This window comes from Oncorhynchus kisutch, linkage group LG11 (assembly GCF_002021735.2).
Source record: "Oncorhynchus kisutch isolate 150728-3 linkage group LG11, Okis_V2, whole genome shotgun sequence".
Taxonomy (NCBI): Eukaryota; Metazoa; Chordata; class Actinopteri; order Salmoniformes; family Salmonidae; genus Oncorhynchus; species Oncorhynchus kisutch.
Window position 1 is genome coordinate 51,741,734 of NC_034184.2, and position 26,087 is coordinate 51,767,820.

The 26,087-nt window shown below is 45.6% G+C and overlaps 1 protein-coding gene across 2 annotated transcripts in view; it reads right to left on the reverse strand.

Annotated features, from left to right (window-relative positions):
* Positions 1 to 26,087, reverse strand: part of LOC109899553 (MAGUK p55 subfamily member 7) — a 258,023-nt gene that overhangs the window by 143,784 nt on the left and 88,152 nt on the right. For both annotated transcript variants that reach the window (XM_031835938.1, XM_020494890.2), the window contains one exon: positions 18,818 to 19,053. In XM_031835938.1, coding sequence (XP_031691798.1) covers positions 18,818 to 18,854 — 37 coding nt within the window. In that variant the 5' untranslated portion in view covers positions 18,855 to 19,053. The remainder of the gene's footprint in view (positions 1 to 18,817; positions 19,054 to 26,087) is intronic.

The window sequence follows — 26,087 nt, forward strand, 5'->3', positions numbered from 1 at the left end:
TTTAAAGAGAACCAGATTAAGATCAGGGGAACAACCGTCTGAGGGAACACAAAGGCTGCAGCCAAAATGGCACCCCACTAGTGCACTTTGACGAGGGCCTTTTGGATGACGGTAAATGGCTAGCCAAATGACCACGGTCACCGTAATAACTGCTAGAATAGCAAAAAAATAGACAAACACTTTCTCCTCTCCTCTCCGCTCCTGACTGCATGTGCTGCTATAGAAATGGAATGAATAGAACGGGCGTCCCCATTCAAGTCAATGAAGACATAATAGGTGGATTGGCGGCAATTGCGAGTGTACCAATAGGAGCAAAGCAGGAAGTAAAATATGTGCTGTGATTTGTTGATTCAACTCAACTGACATTACAAAAAATACATTCCCTTGCATGAGCCATATCAGTTAACATAATTTGAATGAACATTCTACATTACCATGGAAATAATTGCATCACAATACCAGGCAGCCATTGTGATTGCACCCATGATTTTACCAGCCAAATTGCCAGGGTTAGAGGTTCCAAGCCCGTTCCATTCATTATATTTCTATGTGTGCTGCTGCATTGTGGTCATTCAGTCAGCTGTTCATACGACACCCCTTCCCACCCAAATGGTTACGACTGTTATTTTATTATATTTTCATGATGGTTTTCATCCACAACCGTCGATTACACAGTTATACGGTAATTGTGCACGCCCTAGCAACAGCCCTCCTATAGCCCAGACAACGCTTGGCTTACGCACACATACACACACACAGAGAGCAAAACTCTTAATTTAACATCCCTCACAGACACATACCTAACACTCACGCTGACCACACACAGAAACCTCCAACACCCTCACTGAGAAACTATTAACACTGACTCACTCTCATGCACAATCAGGAACATGTATTGAATTGAAGGACTTCTCTAGAGTGGACTGAGCTGAACTGAAGTGGAAACATTAGTTCCCAAAGTGATTGATTGAAAACACTCATCCCCTGACTGACAGACCAAGCCAGGGAAGGGAGGAAGGATGGAGGAAGGGATGTGTGTAGTTGGTGGGGACTAATCATGGGACACTTTGGGACAGACAGTGGCTGAGTTCATGAGGCTGCTGTGAGAGAGAGAAAGAGAGAGAGAAAGAGCCTATCTTCTGTCATATGTTACTAACTGCTCTGGTTTAGATTTGGATGTGTGTTCTTTACGGTCCTTGGACTTCCGAAGACACAGATAGACATAGGATGTATGAAGATAACATCTTCCTCTGTGTAATGTTAACACCCCAGAGATAAGCAGAGATAGAAATAGAGAGAGAGTGGACATGAGAGAAAAAGGGAGAGCCTGAAGATAGAGGTGAGAGAGTTGAGTGTGGTAAGCTTACAGCCCTGTATGCCTGGGGTCTCTGTCCTGACCTTCCAAGCCCTGGACCTAAAACCTAAAGGTCCAGCTACAAGCTGCCAACTACAACAGCCTACAGGCTAGCTACATTGACATATGTTTCTCTCATTAATTCACAACTTGGAAATCCGAACAGTCATGTCATATTATAAAATATTTAAAGGTACACTGGATGAGGTGGAGGGGAGGGAGGGGGGTAGAGATGTGGAAAAGCAATCACCACGGAATCAAGAGCAGACCCTTCATAAGGTGTTTTGGACTGGGGGTCTTTGGTCTCTCCTCCTCTTGCCTCCCCTCTTCTCCTCTCCACCTCATCCCCACAGCGTGGAAAACTATAAAGATCATCCTGATTCATGTGAAATCTGGGGAACAGATCAATGCTATAGACTCTTAAACGTTAGAATAGTAACTGTTACTACTGGGTCATGCTGGTCATTGGGTCAGTGCGAGGCTGAGGCTGAACTGACGAACAACAGTGTGTGTAAGGAGCATGGAACAACAGAAGTTGGGAGGAGAGAGAGAGAAACAAAAAAAAAGAAACAAAAGTACCACAAAGTCAGTTGAAAGTGGGGCTGGAGCCGAGCAAGGCTGAGCTGAACTGTGTGTTGGACAGAGAGCCAGAGAGAGACCAAGGCGACCGGACTGCCCTGTACAGAGCTGTGATATCGGACACTCCAGCCAGAGAGAGAGAGAGAGAGGGAGAAAAAGTGAGGGAGAGAAGAAAGTAGATGGAGAGAGAGGGAGGGAGAAATAGGGAGATAGAGAGGGGAAGGGGAGAGGAAGTAAGAAAGTAGAGGGGGAGATAGATAGGGGGGAGAGAGAGAGAGAGGGAGGGGGAGAGCGAAAGAAAGAGAGAGAAAGAGGAGTAGAGAGAGAGAACAGACCAGGCCAAGCTAGTAGCCAACACCACCACCAAAGGGCGAGCAGCACGCTTGTTTTCTCCAAACATGGCTTGGCTCCGGCCAGCTTGGCTTGGCTTGGCTCAGTCTGGCCCCTCTCAGGTCCCTAAGTGGCTGGACTAATGGGCCGGGCCCTGACCTGCCAGGGTGGACTGTCGACGCGGACTGACCAGCCACTGGGTTTTGTTATGTTGTGGAAACAGTAATGTGTTGCGTCTCAAATGGCACACTATTCCCTATATAGTACACTACTTTTGACCAGAGCCAGATGTTCAGCCTGGGGCAACGTAGTGGTGGGAGCAGCATGCTGAGAGGCAGCGCAGAAAGGACTGCTGAGGGCATAGAACTATGCTAATTAGAACATCCATACAGTAATGGACTGGAGCACCCTGGTCTAGAGGGCTATAGGTGTAGCCAGGGTCCAGAGAGGGCTAAGGCCATAGAAATAGAATTACTAGAATGGACATTCCCATTCTATTTCTATGTCTGAAGGCCTCCAGGTGGTTTACAGTAAGGGGAAATGGTGACCACACTCAGTTGAAGAAGAGCTAGCCCAGCTTCCCCTCACACGCCCACACCTCTAGAGCGGTCAAGACAAAATAACAGTGTTTTCAGATTCAGAGCCTTTTCTTTAAAATAAGAAATTCAACAAAGAAATGAATTAAACAAAATCCTTATTGGATTCATAGTCACAGTGGGTCAGTGGTCTTGGGTTGGGTCTGGAGCAGAACTCTAAGCTGCCAGAGCCCTATCAAAAGTATAGGGAATAGGGTGCCATTTGGGACACAACCATGGTAATTACACAGGGCTAATACAACACGGCCGGTAGGAGGAGTACATTCAAATATGAAATATGCCCCTCAGAATTACACACGGACTTCTATGGCACACAACACACCCGTCGGCTGCCGTGCCAGGACTGTTTGAGTTATGTTTATTAACAATAGTGTTTTTATGATTCGCTGCATGGGATCTGGGGGGAGATTTTTAAGAACATAGAAGGGGGAGGGCTGGAAAAAGAGAGAGAGATGGGGAGAGTGAAAGACAGCGAGACAGAGAGAGAGAGAGAGAGAGAGAGAGAGAGAGAGAGAGAACGATGGGGAGGGGGAGAGAGCGAGACAGAGGGAGAGACAGGGGGATAGAGAGTGGGGCATGAAAGAGGTGGTGAAAATGAACTTGTTCCTCATTAACAAATAAAGTAAATGAACGTTGGATTCCAGCTTGGTTTCCCCTCCTCTCCTCTCTCCCCCTCTCCACGCTCTTCCCTCTCCTCTCTTTACCCCTGTTCCTCCCCTCCTCCTACCACTCTCCTCTTGACTTGCAGGTGTTGAATGAATTATTAGTCTCCAACGTATATCTGTCAGGGATTTATTGAGAGAAAAATGCTCTCTCACTCTCATTTCTGGAGAAAAAAAACATGACAACACATGGGACCTCTTCGGGGTCAGCGTTTGAAACATGGCTCTACTGCGAACATGTTTCAAGCCTGTCTGCTGTCTGAAAAGGTGGGAGGGAGGCAGAAGAGCGAGAGCGAGAGAGATAGAGAGAGATGAAGGAAGGAGGGAGGCAGCAGCTGAAGTCTGTGTAGTCTAATAATGTGTAGTAGAAATGATTTAGCTCTTCATTTAGAATATCCACCGGGAAGGACAGAAAACCTCAGGCCTCTAACAGACTACAGCAGCACACTTAGACAAGGGAGAGGAGAGAGAATGAGATAATGAGAGAGGGGAGGAAGAGAGAGACAGAACTCTCCACTATTAGTGGCTTTTAGTAACCTTTCTCTCCTTCAACAGGCAAACATTCCTAAATTGTTAAGTGAAATGTAACCTTTTTCAGATGGCATTGGGACAACTGGCTCAGTCTCAACACTTTTCCAAGACAAATTACTGTTAATAAAACTGGTTGTGACTAGGGCTGTTGGGGTATCCGTTACCGCCACACCAGTGGTCACAAGTCATGAAGGCTGTCAAATTCCACGGGATCGTTTAGTCACGGTAATTAGGCTTCTCCAAACTCTGATGCTGCTGATGGTCATTAGTAGCCTACCAAACTTGCTAACTGCCTGGTACTCAGCACTCTATTGTCCCTCTAATCACTCTGACATCAATGCAAATGTCATAAAAAATCTAATCAAACACTTCATGAGAGCCCATGAGCTCATGTTGGGCAACATTTCTATAGGCTATGCAATTGCGCAAGAAAACCTCTATTAAAAAGAGGAGGATCCCATCAGCTTCTATAGGCTAGACCTACTATATTTATTTCTCAACTTTCCTAATATTAAGCACACTGCTTACCTTTGCAACAGGAGTATAGTCTACCTGGCTGTGATGAAAACTAACGATGGGAAAAGCATCCTCCATTCACTATTTAAGTGCATAGATAACATGTATTATTTACTTCTGCCTGTTTCGACAGGTTCATGATAATGGTCCATCCTAAATCAAAACACATTTCACACATACAGTGCCTTGCGAAAGTATTCGGCCCCCTTGAACTTTGCGACCTTTTGCCACATTTCAGGCTTCAAACATAAAGATATAAAACTGTATTTTTTTGTGAAGAATCAACAACAAGTGGGACACAATCATGAAGTGGAACGACATTTATTGGATATTTCAAACTTTTTTAACAAATCAAAAACTGAAAAATTGGTTATATTAATTTGGGATCTATGGCATCCCACAACTTTCCCAGACTATGTTTGGAATATTTATTTATCGCACAGAATAGGTCAGCTTTGGTACTATGGGGATAGTAGATTAACATAGGCTAGTGCTTTTGCTGTTCATTAGGCCTACTCATCTTGCTGGCTGACGAAAAGCAAATGTGGACACGCGCAGTTGTGTCCCCGATGTGTCTCTCTTCACTTGTAGCTTGTGAGAAAGACCTGATCATGTTATAGAGAGCCATGTGAGTGAGAGGTGCTTTGGAGCGCGCAGCACTCAGGGAGAAGGACACACACGAACCCGAACCCTCCAAGATCCCACCACAGTTCCCTAATAGCTGTCCCTCAACCATTCGAGACCCCTCCCACAGTCCCCCCCCCTAAGAAGAAAAAATACAACAAAAAAATACAATTAATTCCATTCCCCACCCCCAAGAACCCCCCCAAATGCACTAACAACCAAGAGAATGAACTAATGTGAAAAAAGAAAAGAACAGAAGAAAACAGCAAACAACAATGCAAAGAAACATATAAAAAAAGTCAAATAAATGTAAAACAAAGGACATCAAGGACAACTAAAATCGTAACAGCAATGCCAACTGTATATGTTTGTGTGCATGTCTGGCACTATTAAATGTATGTGTGTGTTCTTGTATGTGTTTATTTGAATGAGAGTGTGTGAATATGCGTGTCCAAACACCTGCACGGCATCAGTCTCAGGCAAACTGGCATTAGTTGTCAAAACACTGCCCCTCAGTGTCATTCAAACATCTTTGACCATCATTCTATCTCCCACATAGCAAATACACCCACTTGTCTCCAATTCCACATCCCAACCCTCAGCCCATCACATCTATCTCTGCTGCCACCCACTTTGGGTTTCTACGCAAGACATATCTTTTAACTATGCTGTGTGATATTTAACGTACAATTTCAATCTGTCTAATTGAATAGAATACACAGATTGCGAGTTGAAGATAAATACTTTTACTAAGAGTATTAGTATATTAGTCATTGACTGACCCGGTCTCTCCAGATCTCCTCGCTGTACTATTTCTAGGGTAAATTTTAGATCAATGCTATGCATTTTCAGCCATTCCTGAACCTGAGACCAGAAACAGGCTACGCGAGAGCAATACCAAAATAAATGGTCTATTGATTCTGTATCCTCACAACAAAATCTGCAGAGCTTCAATGATTTTATGCCCCAAATATTCAACATTTTGTTGGTGGCAAGAATTCAACATAATAATTTTAGCTTACAAGCACGAAGTCTTGAATCTTGCGTTGTTTTATACAGTGGGTCAAAAATTATTTAGTCAGCCACCAATTGTGCAGGTTCTCCCACTTAAAAAGATGAGAGAGGCCTGTAAAAAAAATCCAGAAAATCACATTGTAGGATTTTTTATGAATTTATTTGCAAATTATGGTGGAAAATAAGTATTTGGTCACCTACAAACAAGCAAGATTTGACCTCTGTCATTGTCACAAAGGGTATATAACAAAGTATTAAGATAAATTAAGTCATCTGCCCTTCCTAGAGTTTATACCCATGGACAGGGATTGTACGCAATTACAGCAACTCGGAGAGCCTCATCAGTGGCCTCATCATTCATTTTTTCATCCTTCCACTTTACTATATCCATCAGGCGCTCTCTTTTTCACCTCTCTCTCATGCATGACCTATACCCAGAGATGACCTCTCTCCCTCCCTCCATCCCTCCCTCCCTCTCTCTCTCTCTCTCCCTCCAGTGGGATGCCATTATTATATCTCCCATTGCCTTATGGCCTGGTGGTGCACATGGTCTGTGAAGCTGGCTGTGTTCAGCTTCTTTCTAATGCAATTGAGCATCTCCTATACCCAGAAATGACCTATTATATACTCTGTGTACTTTGGAAGAAGGGGACAGTCGGACGATATCATTATCCCTTTTAAAAAAGCCCTACATATAATAATAAATACCTCTTCTTCTCGTTCCCTCTCTGTATTGCTTTTTTTTACCCCCCCCCCCCCCCCCCCCCGTTGGTCGGTTTGCTAAAGGCTGCGTCTCAAACTGGCACCCTATCCCCTATATAGTGCAAACGGGATCCTATGGTCCCTGGTCAAAAGTAGTAGACTATATAGGGAATAGGGTGCCATTAGAGACACAGTCAAAGTGATGTGGAAATTTGGGTTGTGATGTAACTGGAAACAGGGAGCGCTTCCAGTGGCAACAAATCCTTGTGTTTCAGCTCTGTATCCCTGTGGCAGAGAGTGAGCAGAGCGGAGCAACGGTCTGGGAGGACGACAAATGGCTGGAAATCAACAAAGTGCTCCCGTAGCGAACCTCCGCAGCCGCGCTCGGCACCCCTCTCTCCTTGCTCAACTCCAGCCCCACAGATTCCAGATAATCTACATTCTTGACATCAGAAGAACTGTTAGACTAGGAAGAAATTGAATATGGCCATTCTTGTCATATCCCTCATAGCTCCATTATTAGCTGTGCTGCATGTGTGTGTCTGTGAAAGCTATAAGGCAGGCAGAGCCTGAGGTGCTCAGTGAGTGATAAACAATATGGAGATCTGCCTCTCATTACCCCTGGCTATTAAATAGACATTGCCTTGTTCGACAGCAGTGGGAAGGGGTTGGATGAGAAGAGAGAAGGGGATGACTGGAATCACAGACAGAGACACACATATGGACAGAGAGACACATACATACAGTCCCCCCCCCAACACACACACACACACACACACTCATTAGCGACATTAAAATACCTGATAAAGCAGTTGTGTCTTCAATAGATTTCCATGTGTATGTTTGGTGTATCTAGCCCCCGCCTAATCTCGTCCGCCAGCTCTCTCTCTCTCTCAGCCCGGGGACGAGGTTATCCCCCACCTATCCCAGATGTGTATAGCAAACTCCCCTTATCTTTTAATGCAGCTGCGGACCAGTAAACCTTGATAGAACGTGCTGGTATGGCCCAGAATAACATAGTAAACCTTGATAGAACGTGCTGGTATGGCCCAGAATAACATAGTAAACCTTGATAGAACGTGCTGGTATGGTCCAGAATAACATAGTAAACCTTGATAGAACGTGCTGGTATGGTCCAGAATAACATAGTAAACCTTGATAGAACGTGCTGGTATGGCCCAGAATAACATAGTAAACCTTGATAGAACGTGCTGGTATGGCCCAGAATAACATAGTAAACCTTGATAGAACGTGCTGGTATGGTCCAGAATAACATAGTAAACCTTGATAGAACGTGCTGGTATGGCCCAGAATAACATAGTAAACCTTGATAGAACGTGCTGGTATGGCCCAGAATAACATAGTAAACCTTGATAGAACGTGCTGGTATGGCCCAGAATAACATAGTAAACCTTGATAGAACGTGCTGGTATGGCCCAGAATAACATAGTAAACCTTGATAGAACGTGCTGGTATGGCCCAGAATAACATAGTAAACCTTGATAGAACGTGCTGGTATGGCCCAGAATAACATAGTAAACCTTGATAGAACGTGCTGGTATGGCCCAGAATAACATAGTAAACCTTGATAGAACGTGCTGGTATGGCCCAGAATAACATAGTAAACCTTGATAGAACGTGCTGGTATGGCCCAGAATAACATAGTAAACCTTGATAGAACGTGCTGGTATGGCCCAGAATAACATAGTAAACCTTGATAGAACGTGCTGGTATGGCCCAGAATAACATAGTAAACCTTGATAGAACGTGCTGGTATGGCCCAGAATAACATAGTAAACCTTGATAGAACGTGCTGGTATGGCCCAGAATAACATAGTAAACCTTGATAGAACGTGCTGGTATGGCCCAGAATAACATAGTAAACCTTGATAGAACGTGCTGGTATGGCCCAGAATAACATAGTAAACCTTGATAGAACGTGCTGGTATGGTCCAGAATAACATAGTAAACCTTGATAGAACGTGCTGGTATGGCCCAGAATAACATAGTAAACCTTGATAGAACGTGCTGGTATGGCCCAGAATAACATAGTAAACCTTGATAGAACGTGCTGGTATGGCCCAGAATAACATAGTAAACCTTGATAGAACGTGCTGGTATGGCCCAGAATAACATAGTAAACCTTGATAGAACGTGCTGGTATGGCCCAGAATAACATAGTAAACCTTGATAGAACGTGCTGGTATGGCCCAGAATAACATAGTAAACCTTGATAGAACGTGCTGGTATGGCCCAGAATAACATAGTAAACCTTGATAGAACGTGCTGGTATGGCCCAGAATAACATAGTAAACCTTGATAGAACGTGCTGGTATGGCCCAGAATAACATAGTAAACCTTGATAGAACGTGCTGGTATGGCCCAGAATAACATAGTAAACCTTGATAGAACGTGCTGGTATGGCCCAAAATAACATAGTAAACCTTGATAGAACGTGCTGGTATGGCCCAGAATAACATAGTAAACCTTGATAGAACGTGCTGGTATGGCCCAGAATAACATAGTAAACCTTGATAGAACGTGCTGGTATGGCCCAGAATAACATAGTAAACCTTGATAGAACGTGCTGGTATGGCCCAGAATAACATAGTAAACCTTGATAGAACGTGCTGGTATGGCCCAGAATAACATAGTAAACCTTGATAGAACGTGCTGGTATGGCCCAGAATAACATAGTAAACCTTGATAGAACGTGCTGGTATGGCCCAGAATAACATAGTAAACCTTGATAGAACGTGCTGGTATGGCCCAGAATAACATAGTAAACCTTGATAGAACGTGCTGGTATGGCCCAGAATAACATAGTAAACCTTGATAGAACGTGCTGGTATGGCCCAGAATAACATAGTAAACCTTGATAGAACGTGCTGGTATGGCCCAGAATAACATAGTAAACCTTGATAGAACGTGCTGGTATGGCCCAGAATAACATAGTAAACCTTGATAGAACGTGCTGGTATGGCCCAGAATAACATAGTAAACCTTGATAGAACGTGCTGGTATGGTCCAGAATAACATAGTAAACCTTGATAGAACGTGCTGGTATGGCCCAGAATAACATAGTAAACCTTGATAGAACGTGCTGGTATGGCCCAGAATAACATAGTAAACCTTGATAGAACGTGCTGGTATGGTCCAGAATAACATAGTAAACCTTGATAGAACGTGCTGGTATGGCCCAGAATAACATAGTAAACCTTGATAGAACGTGCTGGTATGGCCCAGAATAACATAGTAAACCTTGATAGAACGTGCTGGTATGGCCCAAAATAACATAGTAAACCTTGATAGAACGTGCTGGTATGGCCCAGAATAACATAGTAAACCTTGATAGAATGTGCTGGTATGGCCCAGAATAACATAGTAAACCTTGATAGAACGTGCTGGTATGGCCCAGAATAACATAGTAAACCTTGATAGAACGTGCTGGTATGGCCCAGAATAACATAGTAAACCTTGATAGAACGTGCTGGTATGGCCCAGAATAACATAGTAAACCTTGATAGAACGTGCTGGTATGGCCCAGAATAACATAGTAAACCTTGATAGAACGTGCTGGTATGGCCCAGAATAACATAGTAAACCTTGATAGAACGTGCTGGTATGGCCCAGAATAACATAGTAAACCTTGATAGAACGTGCTGGTATGGCCCAGAATAACATAGTAAACCTTAATGGTCTTTAATAAACAGGCATCAAGTTAAATCAAGCTTTATTCATACAGCACATTTCAGAAACGGAATGCAACGCCATATGCTTTACAGGAATAAACAAAAAACAATGAAAATCAAAGCTGAAATATTTACTACACAACAAACATAAGATTAAAAAAGTAAAGAATTACACAAACTGAACAACTAAAAAAGCACTCTAAGGAAAAGGCTTTTGGATAGTTAGGCCAGCGCCAGAAGACTTGAGTGACCTAGTGGGTACATAACTGGCATGTCTGACATGCTTTTTAAGTTATTGGGCTGCACAATCGTGGATTGATTTAAAAACCAATAGAATAATCTTAATATTAATTCTAAAACTCACAGGCAGCCAGTGCACAGACCTTAACACCGTTGTAATGTGTGATCTCCGTCTGGGCTTGGTCAGTACCCGTGCTGCAGCATTCTGTATGTTTTGCAGTAGACCAATTGCTTTCTTGGGTAGACCAGACAGGAGTATTACAGTAGGAAAAGCCTGCTTGTAATAAAAGCATGGATGAGTCTCTCTGTATCAGCTAGAAAGAAACGACTGCAACTTGGCAATGTTCCTCAGGTGGTAAAAAGCTATTTTGGTCACATTTCTAATGTGTGATTCAACATTTTGTTCAGAATCTAAAATAACACGTGTTTTTTTTAACCTGGTGTTTTGTCTTTATTGCCCATTAATTAAAATATGTGGCTAAATTTTCTCTCTGTGCTTTGGCTCCAACAATAAGTACCTCAGTCTTAGATTTAGCCATCCAAGTATTTGAATCACTAAAACAATCTAATAATTTATCCGTGGACCTAAAATTCTCTGGTGGCACAGAAAAGTTGGGTATCATCTACATAGCAGTGAAAATCAATGCTGTGCTTTCTGATAACGCTGCCAAGGGGTAACATATATGAACTGAACAGTGCCAGACCCAAAGTCAAACCTGTCTCTGTGCTGTGGTGGGCACAAAAACCAGATTCAAATTTTTAAAAAATATAGTTGGCACTTAAAAAAAATCATTTAGCTGTTTGAACACCAATCTTTCCAGAATGTTGCATAAGAATGCAAGGTTGGAGATTGTCCCGAAATTGCTAAGAGCTGAAGAATCTAGATTACTTTTCTTTAGAAGGGGTTTCACCTTAGCAGTTATTAGTGCAATGGGGAAAGTGCCTCTGAACAGGGAGTGATTAACAATAGCTTGCACTTCAGATATGCAATTAAAAACGGTTTTGAATAAGGTGGTGGAGATATGTTCGAGATGGCAGATAGAATGCTTAAGTTGTGATGTCATTTTCCTGAGCATGTCTGTGTCATCCAGGGAAAATAAATCCATAGTGCCTAGTGTTTGACTAGTGATAGTGCTTGACTAGTGATAGTGCTTGACTAGTGATAGAGCTTGACTAGTGATAGTTATTGACTAATCCCCAGCCTAATGTTGGTTATCTCTGAAATATGCTGCCAACAGGATTTATCAGGCCATCGATGGTTGAGAAGAGCACATTCAAATTATTCTGATTAATAGTGATCAAGTTAGAAAAATGAGCCCATCTGGCATTTCTAATTGCCTTGTTATACATGCCAAGTTTCTCTCTCTGAATATCATAATGGACCTGCAACTTTGACTTTCTCCACTTCCGCTCTGCAGTTTCTCTTTAATTGATTAGTTTCCTCACTCATCAAAGGGGCTCTCTGTTTCGATGTGTCCTTTTTCAACTTTACTGGAGCTATGGCATCAATGGTTGCCTTTAATTTGCTATTAAAGTTATCACCTAAATCATCACAGGAGAAGGCAGAATAGGTGGTTGAGTTTCTTAATAATGTGTTCAGTATTACCCTGTGCTATGGGCAACAAAGTTGGAAAAATATAAGGTCGTGATCAGATACAGTAACATTAACAATAGAGGATATGTCAATAGAAAGCCCCATGGTAAAAACCAGGTCCAGAGTATGTCCGTGGTTATGGGTGGACCCAGTAACGTGTTGGATAAAGTCCATAGAGCTCAAAAGATCCATAAATGCAATGGCCTTGGAGGTAGTCTCTTTGTAAACATACATATTAAAATCACCCAACACAAAGATTTTATCATAGTTCTCAAGGTCAATAGACAATAGTTCAGATAAATCAGTAAAGAAAGTGGGGCAGTACTTTGGTGGCCTATACAGAGTTATGGCCAGCACTGGTGGTTGACATTACAGCATGATGCTCAAAAAAAACAAAGTTGCCAAATGAAATGTCCTTACAGCTGAGTGCATTAGTAAAAATAGAGGCTGTCTCCCCACCCTTTTCCCCTTTTCTGATAGCGTATGAAAACCTTCAATAAGGCTGTCTGACGACAGCCACATTTCAGTGAGAAACATGCAATCATCAGAGTATGTGTCCCAAATGGCCTGCTATTCACAAAATAGTGCACTACATTTGAACAAGGCCCAAAAGGGCTCTTGTCAAAAGAAGTGTACTATATAGGGAATGGAGTGCCATTTGGGACGCAGCCAGGGTCCTGAGATGAGCCTGTCAGAGGGTAGATGGATGCTGGTGCTGGGCCGGACTCTGATGGACAGTTAACAGGGCATTGTGATGAGACATCAAAGATCAGTTTGTCAACAGCCTCAGTTGGATCGTAAACAAACACTAATGTCCCACTAAAGGGATATAACTGTTATTGTAACATTAGAGAAAGTGTGTAAAATGGCACAGAGCTAGCAAGAATGCTCTTGTCCATTCAGAAGTAAACCCAGCCATCCCCTAGAGGTTAGGCTGGACCCCCACCCCTTCCTCCTTCACAGGGGAGAGGCCACAACCATCTACCCACATACAGAGGAAGGAAATGGGGCTATCAGGACCAAACACCCCCTCAGAGCACACACCAGAAGAGGCAGAACACTTCCACGCACGCTCCAGGAGAGCAGACAGAGACAGGCTAGTAACATCTGTAGCGTACATCAAACCTATGCTGAAATTCAGGAATGGGATGTTAAAGAGTCAAGGCGAACCGGCAACCAACCGACCACCGCGCTGCTTCCCTGCTTCACTTACTCCCCCGAGCACCTTCAGATCATTACTCTCTACTCTAGAGCTTAGCTGACTGCACGCAGACACATAGTGGAATATCACATCATTACCCTCTTCCCAGTTACACATCCACAGACACAAAGCGTAAACAAATATCTCTAATTTAATCTCAGTAAGAAGATTTTTTAAATATACGAGGAGAGGGACAGCTTGTAGTTAGACAGACAGACAGACAGACAGGCTACTAGTTCCATCTGTTACACTGAACCGGAGGTGTAATAGTGTACTATAATTCCCCTAGCTGGGACTGCAATAAAACTCTACAATTCCGCCAGCGGAGAAGGAGGAAGAGGAGGTGGAGGAGAAGGAAGAGGAGAAGGTGGAGGTGGATGAGGAGGAGTGGGAGGAAGAGAAGGATCAGGTGGAGAAAGAGGAGGGGGAGAGATTATTAAACACTGCTCGTCTGGAGAGGAAGAGAGGAAGTAACAGAAACCCTGTCCAGTGAAGCTGTTAGACAAGTGTTGAAGTTGCGTGTTGCGCTGTGACACATCTCTCGGACATCCCACTGTGATCAGCCCTGCGCAATTAAAACATAATTTCCTGCCGTTAGACGCTCCGTGAGAATGTCAATTAATGAGTGTGTGTGTGTGTATCAGGTCCCACGCGCAGAAAACAGCAGCCAATAAAGCATTGGCGAGCAGGTCGTTGTAATCAGTCCTAGCTGTCGGTCCTGCTATCGGTCTCTTTCTCTCCCACTCTCTCTCCTGGGGGCACATTCCTTCTCCTCACAGATTTGAAAAGTGTTTTCAACACAAGCATCGGGCCAGCTCCACCAACCACATGTCTCCTAATCCGCTTCTAAAGTATTTATTAAAACCTCTCAAAGCCACACTGTGTTTGTTTCCAACGTTCAGCTCCCCTCACAGTCATATTTTAGAGGCCAGGTAAATTTTTTCATTATTTAGTTGAATTTATTAGATCTTAATTTGCGAGAGAGGGCTGTTGTTTTTTTGGGCCAAGCAGAGCTGAGCCGTGTAAGAGATAGAGTTAGAGAGAGAGACAGCAAGAGGTAGAGAGATACAGAAAGAGAGATACAGAGAGAGAGAGAGAGAGAGAGAGAGATACAGAGAGAGAGAGAGAGAGATACAGAGAGAGAGAGAGTGAGAGAGAGTGAGAGAGAGAGTGAGAGAGAGATACAGAGAGAGAGATACAGAGAGAGAGAGGGAGAGAGAGAGATACAGAGAGAGAGAGTGAGCGAGAGAGACAGAGAGAGAATACAGCATGATCCTAAGTAGGGAGCCCTTCTGTTCCGTCCGTTTAGTCACCCCATATTTATTCACCGAATATCACAAGAATTGTTAAACGACACCCATAGATATACACACCATGAAGTGCTGCGCTTAGTCCCACATATGCACAGACAGCCCCATAGAGACACTAGACAGAGTGCTGTGCTCAGCTCAGTCCTTTCACAGTGGAGGGAAATATTAGCATTAATAAGTCTCTAGTTGTGGTTTCTCTTTTATTTCAGAGGATTTGGGGAGATCTGAGTTTCAGACAGAGTGAGGGAATAGGCTGGCTGCCATCTCATTTGCTCCTGGTGAGCCCCCATAAGCCCTGGTGACCGGCTGTGCTGTTAGGGCCCTCATATAGGCAGGGAGGTATAAATCTGTCAGTCACCTGCCTGTCTACTTGTGGCTTTCAGACACAGACACAGCCAAACACCGAGCTACCTACCAGCAACACCAGCAGCACTGAAATGACTACAGATTTACCTGTTTGAAATAAGACAGGAAATACTGGTCCTACAAGGTCACCATCTATCTATATTATTCTTCATGTCTACAAATTGGCAGAATACTTAATATACACTATATACTGTATACACAACATTTATGTGGACACCCCTTCAAATGAGTGGATTTGGCTATTTCAGCCGCACCCTTTGCTGACAGGTGTATAAAATCTAGCACACAGCCATGTAATCTCCATAGACAAACATTGGCAGTAGAATGGCCTTACTGAAGAGCTCAGTGACTTTTAACGTGGTACTGTCATAGGGTGCCACCTTTCCAGCAAGTCAGTTAGTCAAATTTCTGCCCTGCTAGAGCTGCCCCGGTCAACTGTAAGTGCTGTTATTGTGAAGTGGAAACATCTAGGAGAAACAACGGCTCAGCCGCAAAGTGTTAGGTCACACAAGCTCACAGAACGGGACTGCCGAGTGCTGAAGCGTGTAGGGTGTAAGAATCGTCTGTCCTCGGTTGCAACACTCACTACCGAGTTCCAAACTGCCTCTGGATGCAACGTCAGCACAATAACTGTTTGTCAGGAGCTTCATGAAATGGGTTTCCATGGATGAGCAGCCGCGCACAAGCCTATGCGCAATGCCAAGAGTCAGCTCACCGCCATTGGACTCTGGAGCAGTGGAAACGTGTTCTCTGAAGTGATGAATCACGCTTCACCATCTGGCAGTCTGACGGACGAATCTGGGTTTGGCAGATGCCAGGAGAACGCTACCTGCCCTCTTGCATAGCGCCAACTGTAAAGTTTGGTGGAGGAGGAATAATGTTCTGGGGCTATATTTCACAGTTTGGGCTAGGCCCCTTAGTTCCAGTAAAGGGAAATCTTAACGCTACAGCATACAATGACATTCTAGATGATTCTGTGCTTGTCACACCCTGACCTTAGTATTCTTTGTTTTCCTTGTTATTTTGGTTAGGTCAGGGTGTGACATGGGTGATGTATGTGTTTTTTGTCTTGTCTAGGGGTTTTGTATGTTTATGGGGCTGTCTCCTTTCTAGGTATATTGTATGTCTATGGTTGCCTAGATTGGTATTCAATTAGAGGCAGTTGTCTATCGTTGTCTCTGATTGGGAACCATATTTAGGCAGCCATATTCTGTGGATACTTTGTGGGTGATTGTTCCCGTGTCTGTTTCACCACACGGTACTGTTTCGGTTTTTCACTTTTCGTTTATTGTTTTGTACTATTTCGGTTTGTCATTAAAATCTACTATGGACACTTACCACGCTGCATTTTGGTCCGTTCCCTTCAGACAAAGAGGAGGAAATCAGCCGTGACAGTGCTTCCAACTTTGTGGAAAGAATTGGGGGAAGGCCTTTCCTGTTTCAGCATGACAATGCCACCGTGTATGCACAAAGTGGGGTCCATATAGAAATGGTTTGTTGAAATCGGTGTGGAAGAACTTGACTGGCCTGCAAAGAGCCCTGACCTCAACCCCATCGAACACCTTTGGGATAAATTGGAACAGCGACTGCGAGCCAGGCTTAATCGCCCAACATCAGTGCCTGACCTCACTAATGCTCTTGTGGCTGAATGGAAGCAAGTCCCTGCAGCAATGTTCCAACATGTAGTGGAAGAATTCCCAGTAGAGTGGAGGCTGTTATAGCAGCAAAAGGGGGACCAACTCCATATTAATGCCCATGACTTTGGAATGAGATGTTAGACGAGCAGGTGTCTACATACCTTTGGTCATGTAGTATACATGTAAACGATGTTACCAGAACGTCGTGAAAAATTGCATTCCAAATACCAATGCATAAATACACCTGTATTTGTCCCCCTCGCGCCCCCTCACCTACACAGCTGCACCTCCTAATTCTCCATGTCGCCTAACTCGCTGCTAAGATGACAATTACACCTGATTATTAACCTCTGTCTATCACCTTCCTCACTGGGCTGAAACCACTCACACAGTCCACTCTACAATGCTCCTTCCTGTAACATTGCAGGTAGTCAGGGCGTGGAATCTGTCACTACACCAGATAAACCTCAGTCTCTCACCTTCCTTACTGAGCTGAGACCACTCTAACAACCCTGTTGTTGTGTCATTAGTGTTACCAGACAAGTTGTCAATCCTAACCTCAGTCACAACATTCTCCTTGCTTCACACCACACAGCTCTATGGCACGTGGTTCTACGCATTTCACCCGTAACGCTCTAACTGGACGATTGATGAGGATGGATGGAGAGATGGGACGGAGGGGAGAGCCCGTACATGTTTTATTTGGAAACAGGGTCTTTGCCAGTAATTACCTAAAATGACTATAATAGTAATTGATGGTCTGGCTTTTCACTTTGTCTATACGAATTTCCACAATGGGTACGTAAACTCTGTCAATGTCTGGACAACCGAGACAAACACACTCTTTATCCATAATTTTTTTTTTTTCCTGCGTCTGTCGTTCGTTCGTTCCCCATCTCTTTTTCACCCCCCCCCCCTCCTCTTTGTTGGGTTGTGGTTGAGAGAGAGTTTAGAGAGAGATGAGAGAGAGAAGAGGTACACCTGCAATAACATCTGCTAAACATGTGTATGTGACCAATAACGTTTGATTTGAAGAGGTGGATGCGTCTGCACACAAACACTCACACACTCATGCATGCACATTCATAGACAAGGAGACAGGCTCCAATTGGAGCAAGGGTTGACCCCTAACCTCTGACCCCTGACATCATCGGTCTGCGTGTTGACAGACCTGACATGTTCCCATCTCTGACATCACCACAACGAGGCAGACAGAGTCACTGACACATGGCGGGAGGACGTATGTGTTAGACATTATCACTCAGAGACAGACAGATGTCGTGGAAGTGAGAGTGTGTGTGTGTGTGTGTGTGTGTCTGTGCGGGCTTGACATTAGTCTGCTGTGAACACCTGTGAGACCTTATGAGACCTGTGGGGCCTGAAGGAGAGCATCAGAAGAGTAGTGAATCACGTCACTGTGCCATTGTAATGCATTAGGGATAGGGTTCAGTGTTGTAAATGTACTGTAGGGGATAGGGTTCGTTGTAATGCCTAGGAGATAGAGATCAGTGCAGTAGATATGAGGAGACACTACATATCAGTATATAGCCTGTGGGTGACAGACTTCATTTAAATGGGGGTTGAGGATGGTATTCAGAGGCTACAAGGTTCAGTGTAGTAGTTGTAACTGAGTTCAGCGCCGTGGATCAAGACCAAAAGGTTCAGGGGATATAGTGGGTACTACAAGGCTTCTTTGTCATACCTACAGGAGAGACCGAATTCAACACATGGGAATAAGGAGCCGGGTTGAGTGTGTACAGCCTAAAGGGCACAGAGTTCAGCGCAGTGGATGAAAGGGATAGGATTCGGTGGATATAGTGAGTAGGAGAGAGTGAATAGGGAACAGAGTTCATCCCATCACATCAGTACCTGAGTCATTTCCAGATCCGGTGGCCAGGGCCGGCATGGTTCCTGCCTGGCTGAGGAATATCACAGTGGGGTTTGAGAGTGGCACCGCAATGCACAGCCACACTGCAGCAGCCGGTAGGGGTAGGGTAGAGTGTAGGGTTCTGGTCACTCCTCTCCGCTCCTGTCCTCTCCTCTGTCTAACTCCTCACTCCAAGCTGTCTCTTTCCAGGCATCATGCCATAGGCATCTGGTGTTCCCTGGAAGAGAGAGGAGAGAGCAGAAATGTAGGCACTGCTCGTCACCTCACCGCATCCACCATCACATGCACGAATGTGTGTGTATGTTTGTATGTGTGTGTCTGTATGTGTGTGTGTGTATGTGTGTGTGTGTGTGTGTATGTGTGTGTGTGTGTGTATGGGATAGTAGGTTGTTGGACCTGGAAGAAAGTGGATGTACATATCAATGAAGGAGGTTGTTCAGCAGAGGAGAGCAAAAATGTGTTGGGCCATAAACATGAAGGGTCAACTGTGAACACACATATACACACACACCCTATTCCAGACCTTTGTTACTCCCCCTTTCAACGGTCAGGGGAAACATTGGAAACACAATCCGGGTCACGGGTGAGAGGGAGGGGAGGGAGAGAACACCACAGAGCAGACCTGTGAAAAATCTAACGAGCGTGGTAATGCGTCGCTTCGTAAATACAACCAGTCAACTGTGAATCAATCCATCCACATACAGGGGGAAAACAGCAAGAACAAGGGGAAAAATGTCAAACATATAAAAACGTTAAGAGAAAATCATTTGCCAGTTAATCTCCCCCTCAGACGCAGCAAGGGTACACCCACCCACCCCCAGCTCCGGCCTATAAAACACAGCGGAGGAAAAACAGCTCATGTGCTGCTAGGCTAATTGGAAGAAGATTCCCTGATATTCCCTCTATCCCTGAAAGATGTGTGTGTCCCTGTTTCAGGATTCTCCATTGAGGAAGTGGAGGATTCCAGGGATGTCAGGAGTCAGGACACCAGAGGAGGAAACACACACCTCCACACACATGCTAAATACACACACACACACACACACACACACACACACACACACACACACACACACACACACACACACACACACACACACACACACACACACACACACACACACACAGTCTCTCTCTCTCTCTCTCTTTTTTGGACAGTATAAAGGCCTATATAACATGACATAGATCATGAGAGATAGCTGTGCAGGTGGGAATGTGTCAGTGTGCTAGCTGCAGTCAATGACTCAGCGCTGGGTCTGACGGGGTCAGTCAGGGAGCAGGCCTCAGAACACATAACTTATTGACCTCTGTACTCGATCCAACCCTGTAGCACAGCTGCACACTGGCATTAGACACACACACACACACACAAGGGCTGGGGTTGTGGCGGGGCTCACTGGGAGGCCCCAGCCCCTCGCCCTCCCAGTTCCTCATACACCCCTCCTCGACCCTCCACCCCTCCTTGACATCCTCCAGCCCTGGCTGGCCTTGACTCACACCCACACCTTGTTATTAAACGCTTTACAGCTCCGCCACACACACACTCCCCTGTATGCTCCATTTCTCCCCCTGGCCACTTCACTAGACCCTAAGGGCCCCTACCTACCATGTCCATGTCCCTCTCTCTCTCCATCAACTCCTCCTCCTATCTCCTTCCCTCGCTAACCATGCCACTCCGGTCTAGGCTACTGAATGCTTCCCCTTAGCCCAGGCAGCCATCAAAGCCGGGCTGAAAACATAGATAACAGTGGCCAGCCAATAACATTTACCCTAAGGCTCCTACCTAACAACATGGGGCTCAATGACCCACGCTAGACTTGACCTCTTCGAAGTCATGTGCCAACTGCCAAGCTGCAGTCACTACCGATCTACTCCACTCTCTGTTTGACACCCCACCCCACCCCACCCCTCCCTATGATACAACACAGGTAGCCCAGCACAGGATGGCTTAAAGGCAGAAAGGATCAAAAACAAAAAATATGATCTAACATGAGCCACAGCCACCTCTCTGATCCTCTCTACCTCCCTCCCAGCTCCATGCCTCCTATGGTGGCAGCTGAGTTCTGACAGCTTTTGGCCCTGTGCCTGAGGCGCTGTGCGTCAGGATGTTCTAGCTGGCTAGCACCGCTAACATTCAAAAGAGCTTCCAGGCAGCTCCACCATGCTCTGCTCTCTCTCTCAGGCCAAAATAACTCCATCAGGAACCCTATTCAGCAGGTCCAACACACACACGCTACCTCCTTTGGACCCCTGAACGGAGCCCGATGGAGCAGCACACACACTGGGTCAAAGGGTGTTGGAGCGTGCACTAACTATTCCGCCTCAGGTCTCAGGCACCTGGCTCCGCTGTGTGCTGTTCCTATGTGGCTTGGGGCTTTAGCTGTATTCTCAATGTGTTTGGGGAAGCTGCAGAGTTGTTTTCGATTGAAAAAAAACATGCAGAACTAGAGTGTTTCCCAGCCCATACAGGAGCCACACACTAACACACAACCCCCAGTGGAGCAATCTGTATCCTGTACAGGAGCGAGTGCTTCTTGGCTGTGGTGTAGATCACGGACGGAAGGCTTAGCCACCCTGAATGTGTATAAGCACACACACAAGTCTAGGTGTAAATCTGCAGCAATGCCAGTTCAATGGTGTCTGACATGCCGGGTTGTGAACGCACCTCGGGTACGACCGTTGCTCCAGGTGAGGCAAAAACCTGCTGTGGAAAATATCACTGCAACAAATGGGCCAGGAAAGACCGCAGGCAAGCCCGCCGGGCCCGGTCATTTAAAACATAGACATTTAGTTCTAGCGGTTTGAACTGTAAAACAGAAAATCCGGAGGTAAAACGTGGTAAATTCACAGATCAACAGTAAAGAAGGTATCACTTTTCCGTTCTGAGGGAAAGTGTAGGACGAGGGACGATTCAAACCTTGCAACGCCTTTGTTACGCCTGCTAGATTTGTAGCACAGCTGTCTTTCTGCACAGGGCTTGGTTTGTGGAGACTGGAGAGTGAGAGAGCCACAGAGAGTGAGAGTCCATGTATAGACCAAACTGTCCAGTGCAATCAAAGTTCAGTGGTGTTCCACACAATAAGCCTACATACATCCCATAAAAAGCGGAAAAGAGACCAGCAGAGACCAGGGCTGTGTCCCAAAATGGTACCCTATTCCCTTTGTAGTGCACTACTTTTGACCAGACATCTGGTCAAAAGTAGTGCACTACAAAGGGAATAGGGTACCATTTGGGATACAACGGGGCAGCTCAGCGACAGCAGGCGCCTCAGGCCTGGACCACAGGATCCTACAGGATCTCTCCAACAGCTCTGCTACTTTGAACACAGAGGACAAAAGCAGCAGCAGTCACTGAGCTCATGTCAAAAGAATTGTCCCGTGCTAAATCCGCTCTGTATTTCACAGTCACAGAGAAGGTTAAGGGACAGGGGTAAGGTTTAATCATAACAGTATGATTGGAATGACAGACAGAGCGGGACCTGGTAGGGAGATTGATCTGCCTGCAGTGCAGGTCTGCAGGAAAATCGGTTGTAGCGTCTTTCGGGAACGGCATCCCTAGAAGGAATTACAGCAATATTCCCAAATTAAGTGGGATCCATCTTTCCGTCCAGGGCCCTGGAAAGGCCAGGAAGAGTGCCGCAGCACCGTGAGCTCCTGAGACTTTTACAGTGCCCGAAAGGCCTGTAACCACTGAACTTCAAGACATAGTCCAAATCAAGATGCTAAATTCAGCCATGCCTTGGTTCGCCTCTGTACAATTCACAGAGAATCAGGTTTGAGTGTAGAGGGGGGAGGCAAAGCAACTTTGCCATGTGGAAAAGAAAAGAGCAAGGAATGAGCTCAATTGTAAGGAAAGGCATGCCTTCTACTTCTCCCATGTGTAACAGACACACACGGCGCCCTGAAATGGTGCTGTCGCCATCTAGTGGCCCAATATCCAACTACAGCCAGAATTCCCTCTACACTTACTACTACATCACAGCTGGAAGTAACTCTGGACAAGAGAAACTTCAGCACCTTACCAAACAAAGGAAGGCTTGCATCGCATGTGAGGAGACACAATGTATCTGTTTAGCCTTACTCGGTGTGAAACCTGAAGTCTGATCAGTTATTTGAAGAGAAAACAGCTCGAGGGGTAAAGAGGGGGGGGATATGGAGGATAGGGAGGGATAGGGGATGAAGAAAGGTTGTTATTTTTTCCCCTTTTCAAAAACAGGTTCGTCCGGCCAGGCCTAGGATGCGCGGGGCCGCCAGGGACCCAGCTGGAAGTCGAAGAGAAGGAGAGAGAGGGAAGGAGAGAGAGAGAAGAAGAGAGGAAGAAAAACAACAGGGTATGAAAACACACGCTCTTCCTCTGACATCAAAATGAACTCTACTATCCTCGGAGGTAAACAGATGACAGACTAGGTTAGTCCAATGCCTAATACTGAGCGAAAAACACTAGCAGTGCATCTCATTCTCTGGAACCCAACACATCCTTGGCTGCACCAAACATGAAGACGAGGTGAGAGGAAAACGTGTAGTGGTCTCAAGTGAGACATGGAGAGGGTCTGTAAATGAACACCATCTTTCACAGGCAGCAGGCGTAAATGCTTCAGCATCCAGGCAGGCTCAGGCTACTCATTCTCTGGGTTGTCAGTGTAGAGTAAAGGGTAGGAGTGGAGTCAGGTGGCCCCAGGGTGCTGTTGGGAGATTGAGTTTTGCCTCCGTGGAGGCAATCCCACGCAGGGTCAGAGGAAGGCCAGACACTTGCCGGGAGGATTATAGGGCCACCGCGTCCCATCCATCTGTCACACAAACTCACACACATAGCCAGCGAGTGACACTGATACTGATCCTCCTTCTCCTCACATGACAGGGACCAGAGAAAACAACCCCCACTGCTCCATCTCGTCCTAGGCTGCCACAGCTTCTCCAGTTCTTAGCTCAGTGTATGTTTGCGTGTGTGTGTGTGCGTGTGTGTGTGCGTGTTCGCGCCCTGGTCAAAAGTAGTGCACTATATACGGAATATGGTGCCATTGGGACGCATCCATGGGTTTGCTGTGATCCTGATAGTGTTTAATATAACACGAATCCAGTCCCATGGAATAAAGACGTTTTTTAGTGCTCTAAGATTTAATAGCCTACTTATCAAATGGCACCCTATTCCTTAGTGCACTACCTTTGACCAGGGCCATAGGACTGGATCATTGCTACTCTGGATCATTTCTACTCTAACTTCCGAGACGCATACAAAGCCCTCCCTCGCCCTCCTTCGGCAAATCTGACCACGACTCTATGTTGTTGCTCCCAGCCTATAGACAGAAACTAAAACAGGAAACGCCCATGCTCAGGTCTGTTCAACGCTGGTCCGACCAATCTGATTCCACACTTCAAGATTGCTTCGATCACGTGGACTGGGATATGTTCTGGATAACATCAGACAACAACATTGATGTATACGCTGATTCGGTGAGCAAGTTAATTAGCAAGTGCATTGGTGATGTTGTACCCACGGTGACTATTAAAACCTTCTCCAACCAGAAACCGTGGATTGATGGCAGCATTCGCGCAAAACTGAAAGTGCAAACCACTGCTTTTAATCAGGGCGAGGCGACCGGAAACATGACCGAATACAAACAGTGTAGCTATTCCCTCTGCAAGGCAATCAAACAAGCTTAGCGTCAAGATAGAGACAAAGTAGAGTCGCAATTCAACGGCTCAGACACGAGATGTATGTGGCAGGGTCTACAGTCAATCATGGATGACAAAAAGAAAACCAGCTCCGTTGCGGACATATATATCTTCCTCCCAGATAAACTAAACAACTTCTTTGCTCGCTTTGAGGACAATACAGTGCCACTGACACGGCCCACTACCAAAACCTGCGGGCTCTCCATCACTGCAGCCAACGTGAGCAAAACATTTAAACGTGTTAAACCTCGCAGGGCTGCCGGCCCAGACGGCATCCCTAGCCACGTCCTAAGAGCATGCGCAGACCAGCTGGCTGGTGTGTTTACGGACATATTCAATCAATCCCTATCCCAGTCTGCTGTTCCCACATGCTTCAAGAGCGCCACCATTGTTCCTGTTCCCAAGAAAGCTAAGGTAACTTAGCTAAATGACTATTGCTCCGTAGCATTCACTTCCGTCATCATGAAGTCTTTTGAGAGACTAGTCAACGATAATTTCACCTCCACCCTACCTGATACCCTAAACCCAATAGTTTCACAGACGATGCAATGACAATCACACTGCACACTGCCGTAACCCATCTAGACAAGAGGAATACCTATGTAGAATGCTGTTACCATAGTACCACACCATAGCACCCTCCAAACTCGTCATTAAGATCGAGACCCTGGGTCTCGGCCCCGCCCTGTGCAACTGGGTCCTGGACTTTCTGATGGGCCGCCCCCAGGTGGTGAGGGTAGGAAACAACATCTCCACCCCGCTGATCCTCAACACTAGGGCCCCACAAGGGTGTGTTCTCGGCCCTCTCCTTTACTCCCTGTTCACCCATGACTGCGTGGCCATGCACGCCTCCAACTCAATCATCAAGTTTTCACGAGGTGAGGGCCCTCGGAGTGTGGTGTCAGGAAAATAATCTCACACTCAATGTCAACAAAACAAAGGAGATGATCATGGACTTCAGGAAACAGCAGAAGGAGCACCCCCCTATCCACATCAACGGGACAGTAGTGGAGAAGATGGAACGTTTTAAGTTCCTCGGCATACACATCACTGACAAACTGAAATGGTCCACCCACACAGACAGCGTGGTGAAGAAGGCGCAGCAGCGCCTCTTCAACCTCAGGAGGCTGAATAAATTTGGCTTGTCACCAAAAACACTCACACACTTTTACAGATGCACAACCGAGAGCATCCTGTCGGGCAGTATCACCGCCTGTTACGGCAACTGCTCCGCCCACAACCATAAGGCTCTCCAGAGGGTAGTGAGGTCTACACAACTCATCACCGGGGTCAAACTACCTGCCCTCCAGGACACCTACACCACCCGATGTCACAGGAAGGTCAAAAAGATCATCAAGGACAACAACCACCCGAGCCACTGCCTGTTCACCCCGCTATCATCCAGAAGGCGAGGTCAGTACAGGTGCATCAAAGCTGGGACCGAGAGACTGAAAAACAGCTTCTATCTCCAAGGCCATCAGACTGTTAAACAGCCATCACTAACATTGAGTGGCTGCTGCCAACATACTGACTCAAATCTCTAGCAACTTGAAATATTTAAAAATTGGATGTAATAAA